Source organism: Oncorhynchus mykiss, chromosome 8 (genome assembly GCF_057628025.1).
Source record: "Oncorhynchus mykiss isolate SJ-2025 chromosome 8, ASM5762802v1, whole genome shotgun sequence".
Classification (NCBI taxonomy): Eukaryota; Metazoa; Chordata; class Actinopteri; order Salmoniformes; family Salmonidae; genus Oncorhynchus; species Oncorhynchus mykiss.
In genome coordinates, this window is record NC_143029.1 from 5,987,367 (window position 1) to 5,997,500 (window position 10,134).

General features: G+C 43.1%; 1 protein-coding gene across 10 annotated transcripts in view; it reads right to left on the reverse strand.

Annotated features, from left to right (window-relative positions):
• Nucleotides 1-3,906: 3,906 nt before the first annotated feature.
• The window catches only part of LOC110529286 (zinc finger protein 395), a 15,655-nt gene continuing 9,427 nt past the window's right edge, over nt 3,907-10,134 (reverse strand). For 6 of the 10 annotated variants that reach the window (XM_036984618.2, XM_090242451.1, XM_090242455.1 and 3 more), the window contains 2 exons: nt 9,616-9,737; nt 3,907-5,043 (listed from right to left, as the gene is read on the reverse strand). In XM_036984618.2, the coding sequence (XP_036840513.2) occupies nt 4,932-5,043; nt 9,616-9,737 (234 nt within the window). In that variant the 3' untranslated portion in view covers nt 3,907-4,931. Of the gene's footprint in view, nt 5,044-5,443; nt 5,764-9,615; nt 9,738-10,134 lie in introns of those variants that run through there. The other 4 variants (XM_036984616.2, XM_036984617.2, XM_036984619.2 and 1 more) reach the window with 1 other exon arrangement.

A 10,134-nucleotide genomic window follows, 5' to 3' on the forward strand; every position in this document is an offset into this window, starting at 1 on the left:
TAATATTGTGTGTCGGTATTGTAAGGCCGTACTTCATGATACCATATCCTGGATATAGTACCACCACATGTTATGGTGATGATTGGGTGTTCATGACGTATGTACGCACTTGATCTTTTTTTTCATTTAAATCGAGTGAGGGTTGCAGTTGCTATTTGCACTGGTCTCTGGGTAATTCTACAACTGGTGGTTCTGCATCTTCGCTATTCTGAGTGCATTCTGAAAGTTTTCAGAGCCCTTGACTGTTACGCCCCCCCCCCCCCCCCCCATCAATCTGCACACAACACCCCATAATGACATCACAATACCCCATAATGACATCACAATACCCCATAATGACATCACAATACCCCATAATGACATCACAACACCCCATAATGACAAAGCAAAAACAGGATTTCAGAAATGTTTTCAAATGTATAAAAAATGTAAATCATAAATACCTTATTTACATACGGTACGCTCCAAAATTACTGGCACCCCTGACTGGAAATGCACAAACAATACTTTATCTCTATAATTATATTGTTTATATTTTTTAAACTCAAAATACCAACATGTGAGAAATACTCTACTTCATTAACGTTTCAATGGAACCAACCAAAATCATTTATTGATTTAATTAAAAATCAATGTCCTCACAATTAATGGCACCCTTACAGATGATGATTATAAATAACATCCAACATTAAAGCAGGAATTAAATTCCACTTATTTAAGTTATCTAAGTCTTAAGGAATATGTTGAGCCATTACATCACTTCCTGTTTCACTAGGGTATAAAAATGAGGTAACACACATGCAATATCCCGCTGTCATCCAACACCATGAAGAAAACAACAGAACTGGCAGTTCAAAAAGAGACAGATGGTCGTAGACCTTCATAAATCTCGTTACGGCTACAACAAGATCCACAAACGATTGGATATACCACTGAGCACTGTCGGGGCAATTTTGTTTTTAATTCTAAAGATGTGGTCACAAATGCATCCCCCCCCCCCCCAGGATAGAGAGGAGGATGGTGAGAGAAGCAACAAAATCCCCAAGAATCACTGTGAAAGAATTGCAGGCCTTGGTGGCGTCTTGGGGACACCAGGTTTCAAAAAAGCACCATCAGACGCCACCTCCACAACCACAGGCTCTTTGGAAGGATTGATGGAAAGATGAAGGGAGCAAAGTACATAGAGATCCTTGATGAAAACCTGCTCCAGAGCACTCAGAACGTGACTGGGGTGAAGGTTCACCTTCCAACATGACAACAACTTTAAGCACACAGCCAAGACAATGCAGGAGTGGTTTCGGAACAAGACTTGAATGTTCTTGAGAGGCCCAGACAGAGCCCAGACTTGAACCTGATCAAACATCTCTGGAGAGACCTGAAAATAGCTGTGCAGCGACGTTCCCCATCCAACCTGACAGAGCTTCAAAGGATCTGCAGAGAAGAATGGGAAAAACTCCCCAAATACAGGTGCTCCAAGCATCATACCCAACAAGACTCGTGGCTGTAATCGCTGCCAAAGGTCCTGAATACTTATGTAAATGTAATAACGTTTTTTTTTAATAATATATTTGCAAACATTTCTAAAAACCTGTTTTTGCTTTGTCATTATGGGGTATTGTGTGTAGATTGATGAGGGAAATAAGCAATTTAATCAATTTTAGAATAATGTGACAACATTTGAAAAAAATCAAGGGGTCTGAATACTTTCCGAATGCCCTGTACACTACATGGCGAAAGTATCTTGCAGTATGTGGATACCCTTTCAAATTAGTGGATTTGGCCATTTCAGCCACACCCGTTGCTGACAGATATATAAAATTGAGCACACCGCCATGCAATCTCCACAGACAAACATTGGCAGTAGAATGGCCTGAAGAGCTCAATGACTTTCAACATGGCACCATCATAGTATGCCATCTTCCAATAAGTCAGTTCGTCAATTATCTGCCCTGCTAGACCTGCCCCGGTCAACTGTAAGTGTTGTTATTCTGAAGTGGAAATGTCTAGGAGCAACAACGGCTCAGCCGCGAAGTGGTAGACCACACAAGCTCACAGAACAGGATCGCCAAGTGCTGAAGCGCGTAGCCTGTAAAAATCGTCTGTCCTTGGTTGCAACACTCACTACCAAGTTCCAAACTGTCTCTGGAAGCAACGTCAGCACAATAACTGTTTGTTGGGAGCTTCATGAAATGGGTTTCCATGGCCGAGCAGCCGCACACAAGCCTAAGATCACCATGTGCAATGCCAAGCGTCGACTGGAGTGATATAAACTCGCCGCCATTGGACTCTGGAGCAGTGGAAACACATTCTCTGGAGTGATGAATCACACTTCACTATCTGGCAGTTTGTGACTGAATCTGGGTCTTGATAAACCATTTTTACGATTTAGCATACCAGACAGTAGGGCAACACTGCCCCCTGGTGTTGGTAGAGTAGAATCAGCATACCAGACAGTAGGGCAACACTGCCCCCTGGTGTTGGTAGAGTAGAATCAGCATACCAGACAGTAGGGCAACACTGCCCCCTGATGTTAGTAGAGTAGAATCAGCATCCCAGACAGTAGGGCAACACTGCCCCCTGGTGTTGGTAGAGTAGAATCAGCATCCCAGACAGTGGGGCAACACTGCCCCCTGGTGTTGGTAGAGTAGAATCAGCATACTAGACAGTAGGGTAACACTGCCACCTGGTGTTGGTAGAGTAGAATCAGCATACCAGACAGTAGGACAACACTGCCCCCTGGTGTTGGTAGAGTAGAATCAGCATACCAGACAGTAGGGCAACACTGCCCCCTGGTGTTTGTAATGTAGATCATGTCCTGTATTTGTCTTCCAGTATACATACCAAACTGAACTTACCAACTATCTGATTTCCCCCCAAAAAAGAGGCGAGAGATCTATTGTGTTTGTTATGTTCTTGGTACAGTATGGAATAAGAGTTATTTTTCTTGTCTGAAAACACTCAATATCACAACATTATGTTATGATTCACCTGTTGGTAATAGAGAGGCCTGGTTTTGTTTTGCAGCACATCCCTTCAGGCAGTATATATCCAGTACTCTTTTGACGTATGTAAGAGTTTGTGTGTATGTGTTAGGGAGTACATGTCTCTCGTTCATATACAAAATAACTTTGTGAATACAGTGTACATTTCTAGCCATTTGTTTAAGAGTCTTAATGAAACCTGTATAGAGAGAAATGTAATAAATGAGTTTGCTATTCCTCTTGCTGATTGTAATTCAGAAAACTATCATTGTCCCGGTATTCTCTGTTTAAAAAAATGTATTTATTATTTACTTTATTTGACTGTGTTTTTAGTAACTTTAGACATGTTTCTTCTGTCATTAGAAGGATATTTGTAAAAATGCAGTCTAACGTGGCCTGATCCCTTGGGAGTGGTTCAATACCTCGATCCAGTCAGGACCATAACACTGTCTTATACAAACAGGACCATAACACTGTCTTATACAGACAGGACCATAACACTGTCTTATACAGACAGGACCATAACACTGTCTTATACAGACAGGACCATAACACTGTCTTATACAGTCAGGACCATAACACTGTCTTATACAGACAGGACCATAACACTGTCTTATACAGACAGGACCATAACACTGTCTTATACAGACCATAACACTGTCTTATACAGACAGGACCATAACACTGTCTTATACAGACAGGACCATAACACTGTCCTATACAGACAGGACCATAACACTGTCTTATACAGACAGGACCATAACACTGTCTTATACAGACCATTACACTGTTCACCAAGACGGGGTAGAGTAAAATACTGTATGGAAGAAACTGACTCAATTCAAACCACAACGAGTCAAACCACATGTAGCTTATTCATCATTATCCTTGTAAAATACATGTTTAAATAAAATGTGCCAAAACATGACATTAAACTCTTTATATAACAATAAAAAAACACAAAAATACAAAATAGTCCAAAAGATCTCATAGATAGCACATCACATAGAGGTATAGGTGTTCCATAGCTTCTATAGACACCACGGGGAAGAATGACGTGTTGGAGGCCACGGGGAAGAATGACGTGTTGGAGGCCACGGGGAAGAATGACGTGTTGGAGGAGGAGATTAAAGAAGAAGAGAGCTACAATACTGTGGAAGGTGAGGAGAGACATGTTCTCAGTGAGAGGTGAGGAGAGACATGAGAGGTGAGGAGAGACATGTTCTCAGTGGGAGGTGAGGAGAGACGTGTTCTCAGTGAGAGGTGAGGAGAGGATGAAGCGCCTTGCTCAACCCGGGATGGAAACTAAACCAGCCCGCCAGATCGGGCTAGTACTTTTCAGATCGGGCTAGTACTTTTCAGATCGGGCTAGTACTTTTCAAATCGGGCTAGTACTTTTCAGATCGGGCTAGTACTTTTCAGATCGGGCTAGTACTTTTCAGATCAGGCTAGTACTTTTCAGATCGGGCTAGTACTTTTCAGATCAGGCTAGTACTTTTCAAATCGGGCTAGTACTTTTCAAATCGGGCTAGTACTTTTCAGATCCGGCTAGTACTTTTCAGATCGGGCTAGTACTTTTCAGATCGGGCTAGTAGAAAATGTGCCACACTAGCCCGCCAGGACGGTCTAAAGTTTGTCCTTAGAAATATCTCATGGCACAGACTTTTGAGCCGATTGTTACCCAGGGTTACGAACATTGTAGGCCTACCACGTCATAACATCAACTACTAGCTACTAACATCACACACACTGACCCACTGCTCAGGTCAACGTTTACATTTTAAAAAAAATACACAAATCACTTTATTCCTTGAGGGGAAAAAAAAACAAGGTAGAAAAAAAAGGAATTTGTTGTTCTTGATGGCTAACAGGCCCTGGTTGTGATCGTGACCTCTCTTTTTTTCCTCCCAAGTCTCTCTTTTTTCCATCATCCGTCGTTCGCGCCCTCGTTTAGTCTGTGAAGCGCTGGCAGGCTTTCTTCCAGCGGCAGGCCGTGCACCACTGCTCCTTGTGCTCCACTCCGTACACCTTACGACACTTCTTAGCCTCCCCTCGTCCCTTCCTACAGGGATCAAACACAAGACACGTTTCAGCCTCCCCTCGTCCCTTCCTACAGGGATGAAACACAAGACACGTTTTGGCCTCCCCTCGTCCCTTCCTACAGGGATGAAACACAAGACACGTTTTGGCCTCCCCTCGTCCCTTCCTACAGGGATGATACACAAGACACGTTTCAGCCTCCCCTCGTCCCTTCCTACAGGGATGAAACACAAGACACGTTTTGGCCTCCCCTCGTCCCTTCCTACAGGGATGATACACAAGACACGTTTCAGCCTCCCCTCGTCCCTTCCTACAGGGATGAAACACAAGACACGTTTCGGCCTCCCCTCGTCCCTTCCTACAGGGATGAAACACAAGAAACGTTTCGGCCTCCCCTCGTCCCTTCCTACAGGGATGAAACACAAGACACGTTTTGGCCTCCCCTCGTCCCTTCCTACAGGGATGAAACACAAGACACGTTTTGGCCTCCCCTCGTCCCTTCCTACAGGGATGAAACACAAGAAACGTTTCAGCCTCCCCTCATCCCTTCCTACAGGGATGAAACACAAGAAACGTTTCGGCCTCCCCTCGTCCCTTCCTACAGGGATGAAACACAAGAAACGTTTCGGCCTCCCCTCGTCCCTTCCTACAGGGATGAAACACAAGACACGTTTTGGCCTCCCCTCGTCCCTTCCTACAGGGATGAAACACAAGACACGTTTTGGCCTCCCCTCGTCCCTTCCTACAGGGATGAAACACAAGAAACGTTTCAGCCTCCCCTCATCCCTTCCTACAGGGATGAAACACAAGAAACGTTTCGGCCTCCCCTCGTCCTTTCCTACAGGGATGAAACACCACCCAGCAAACCAGGAACAGTCCCAGAACATTATGACATTCTCTTAATCAAATAAGAATCAAATAGGTCTGTTTTTAATGTCGTTCATAGTACATGTGATTTAGGTTTAACGTAATATTCCCATTGATGTTTCACACAATATACATTTTAACTTGTTTTGGAGGTCCTCGGAAGATTTAGAAAATGTTATATTTAAGTTCAGTTTAATATTACCACAACATTCTCAGCATGTAAATTAAAGAATATTGGAATACATCCCTGTTACTGTTCTCACCAGATATAATTGCAATTCGCATTAGAGGACTGTATAGAGCCCCACAGTGGCGGTGTCATAATACCCATAAAACCTAGCGGTCAAACAGGGAAATGGTTCCAATCGTGTGTCCCCCCCCATTCATTTTTTAAATGTGTAGGCTGATCCATTTAAATCTCTCTAGGACAAGGTGACTTTTATCAATATTATTCGTCTCTATTTCCTCTCAGATTTGAAAAATGCTAATTATCATCAAAGTAGACATCATGCAAGACGACAAATCCCAGCATGCTCCTGCACATCATCTTGAACTGACACCTTTTGCTAACAGGTATTGTGTCAATTTTAAAACTTGCACAAGACGGTTCACAGAATTGTCTATTTAAAGAAATGTTGCCAATTTATTCATTATTAAATTTAGCTAACATTAGATAGTTAATCCAGAGATTGTTACCTTTGACTCGATTCGACAGTCTCCTCCAGATCATCATGGTATTTGTAGTTCTTTATGATAGCCACATTAGCAGCTAATTAGCATTAAATTTTTCTGAGGTAAATACAGGCGAATATATTGATAAAAGTCACCTTGTCCTAGAGAGATTTACACAGTTATCAATATGTCACGCCAGGGTGAGCCGACACGAAACACAGCCCTTATTTTAAGTGTAGTTGTTCCTAGATGTGGGCTGTATTTCGTGTCGGCTCACCCTGGCGTGACATATTGATAACTGTGTAAATCTCTCTAGGACAAGGTGACTTTTATCAATACACAAAACACAACCCTTATTTGAAGTGTTTCTAAAAAAAATCCCCCTGTGGGAAAAATGAATTGTGGGAAAAAATGATGACAGGCTAGGGAACCAAACATCGCAGGTTCAAACCCCACATGCGCCTGTTGTCAACACGTGAGGTATAAGAAAACATGGGTGTGTTTGTACCATAAAAATGCTCTTCAAATGTCCTGTGAATGAAATTAAAACGTGTCTCCATATCGCCTACAATACAGTTATCAAACGCAAATCGCAAAATTCAATTCAATGATGGGATGGGGATGTAATTCCAATATGTTTTAAGGTAGCTACAAATTTGCATGCTGGGAATGTTTGGGTATTATTATGTTAAATTTAAATATAACAATTTCGAAATGTTCTCAAAAAACAAGTTAAAATGAATATTGTGTGAACATCAATGGAATATTACGTTAAACCTAAATCAAATCTGCGATGAAAGTAATGAAAACTTACTTATTTCATGATTACAACATTAAGGGAATGTCCTGTGCCAACCTAACTTAAACATTGTATGAATGTCGTCACTGTTGAGGAACATATCTCTCGTAATGTCTCCGCACTGTTCCCACTGCCTAATCAAATATTCTGGGAACCTTTAAAGAACTCAGAAAGGCAGTTCTGTCAACAATCTGGCAACATCAAAGGAGTGTTTTTTTTTTACACCCTGATACAAATATTATCTTAATGTCAGCACAGCTGGACAGTTTTGTCTGTTTTTGGGAACCAATTTCTCGTCCTAAACCCCACAATGTTCTACACAACTTAAATAAATGTTTTCGGGACTTTTAAAGAACTTTAAAAAAAATGTGTTCTGGGAATGTTCTAACAACATCAGGCAAATGTTTCTTTTTGCAACCTAAAATAAACATTGTAGAATTATCCACACAACTGGACAGTTTTGCTGTTTTTGGGAACATGATGTTCCCCAAAATGTTTCCACAACCTAATGAAACATTCTGAGCTTTAAAGAACCGATTAAATGTGTTCTAGGAACGTTCTTAAAACATCAGGTTCTATACAAACATTTTATAATTATCACTACGACGAGACGTTTTTTTTTGTGTTATGAGAACATTTGCCGCGACCTAACAAATGTTCTGGGAACCTTCACAGAACCAATTTTGGTTTTCTGGGAAGACACAATCAAGGTGGAGATAATTGTAAACCCAATACATACAGTATGGTGATAGAAAAGGAATATGATCTACCAGTACAAGAGAAAAGACCGTGTTAGAGAGAATACGATTAGAGAGACACATTCTCCTTCATGTTTCTTATCTAGCTAACTAATCATGCCCTCTCGTCCCATTGGGAGAGGTGTGGAGTGTACAGACAGAGATAGAAGAGAAAGATAGAGGGGCTATAAGAGAGGAGAGATAGTTGAGACAGTGGGGAGAGGAGAGATAGTTGAGACAGAGGGGAGAGGAGAGATAGTTGAGACAGAGGAGAGATCGTTGAGATAGTTGAGACAGAGGAGAGGAGAGATAGTTGAGACAGGGGGGAGAGGAGAGATAGTTGAGACAGGGGGGAGAGGAGAGATAGTTGAGACAGGGGAGAGGAGAGATAGTTGAGACAGGGGAGAGGAGAGATAGTTGAGACAGAGGAGAGATAGTTGAGACAGAGGGGAGAGGAGAGATAGTTGAGACAGAGGGGAGAGAAGAGATAGTTGAGACAGGGGGGAGAGGAGAAATAGTTTAGACGGGGGAGAGAAGAGATAGTTGAGACAGAGGAGAGAGGAGAGATAGTTGAGACAGGGGGGAGAGGAGAGATAGTTGAGACAGGGGGGAGAGGAGAGATAGTTGAGACAGAGGGGAGAGGAGAGATAGTTGAGACAGAGGAGAGAGGAGAGATAGTTGAGACAGGGGGGGAGAGGGGAGATAGTTGAGACAGAGGAGAGATAGTTGAGACAAAGGGGAGAGGAGAGATAGTTGAGACAGGGGAGAGAGGAGAGATAGTTGAGACAGGGGGGAGAGGAGAGATAGTTGAGACAGGGGGGAGAGGAGAGATAGTTGAGACAAAGGGGAGAGGAGAGATAGTTGAGACAGGGGGGAGAGGAGAGATAGTTGAGACAGGGGAGAGGAGAGATAGTTGAGACAGGGGAGAGAGGAGAGATAGTTGAGACAGAGGAGAGATAGTTGAGACAGAGGGGAGAGGAGAGATAGTTGAGACAGAGGGGAGAGGAGAGATAGTTGAGACAGGGGGAGAGGAGAAATAGTTGAGACGGGGGAGAGGAGAGATAGTTGAGACAGAGGAGAGAGGAGAGATAGTTGAGACAGAGGAGAGATCGTTGAGATAGTTGAGACAGAGGAGAGGAGAGATAGTTGAGACAGGGGGGAGAGGAGAGATAGTTGAGACAGGGGGGAGAGGAGAGATAGTTGAGACAGAGGAGAGATCGTTGAGATAGTTGAGACAGAGGAGAGGAGAGATAGTTGAGACAGAGGGGAGAGGAGAGATAGTTGAGACAGGGGGGAGAGGAGAGATAGTTGAGACAGAGGAGAGAGGAGAGATAGTTGAGACAGAGGGGAGAGGAGAGATAGTTGAGACAGAGGGGAGAGGAGAGATAGTTGAGACAGAGGGGAGAGGAGACGAGAGGGGAGGCTAAATGGTGCTTAACTAAAGAAGAGGAGCAAGGAGAAGAGGAGCGAGGAGAAGACAAGAGAGAGGAGAGGAGAAGAGAGGGTACACAGTGACTACCTGAAGGAGCATTGAGAGCGTGATGGAGAGGCTGCTCTCATGGTGGTTAGCCTGTTGGTGGCGCTGTTCTGTTGAAGCCACTGTTCTCCCACACTCACAGACCTGCAGCGACCCCTCACCACCTGTAGTGGGCAAAAGATAGGAAGCAGGGGGAGGGGAGAAGAGACGAGGAGGGAGTGGGAATACTTATTTTTAGATAAGTATGGCATCTCTTGTCATAAGAAATCATTAAATAGTCACAATTAATATCACATCCAGCTGTTGTCCTACTGGTGCTCTGCTGGAGATAGGTATCAGGAGATAGGTATCAGGAGAAAGATATCAGGAGATAGATATCAGGAGATATGTATCAGGAGATAGGTATCAGGAGATAGGTATCAGGAGATAGATATCAGGAGACAGATATCAGGAGATAGATATCCGGAGATAGGTATCAGGAGAGTTATCAGCCAGATATCAAAAGATTGATATCAGGAGATGGGTATCAGGAGATAGATATCAGGAGATAGATACCCGCAA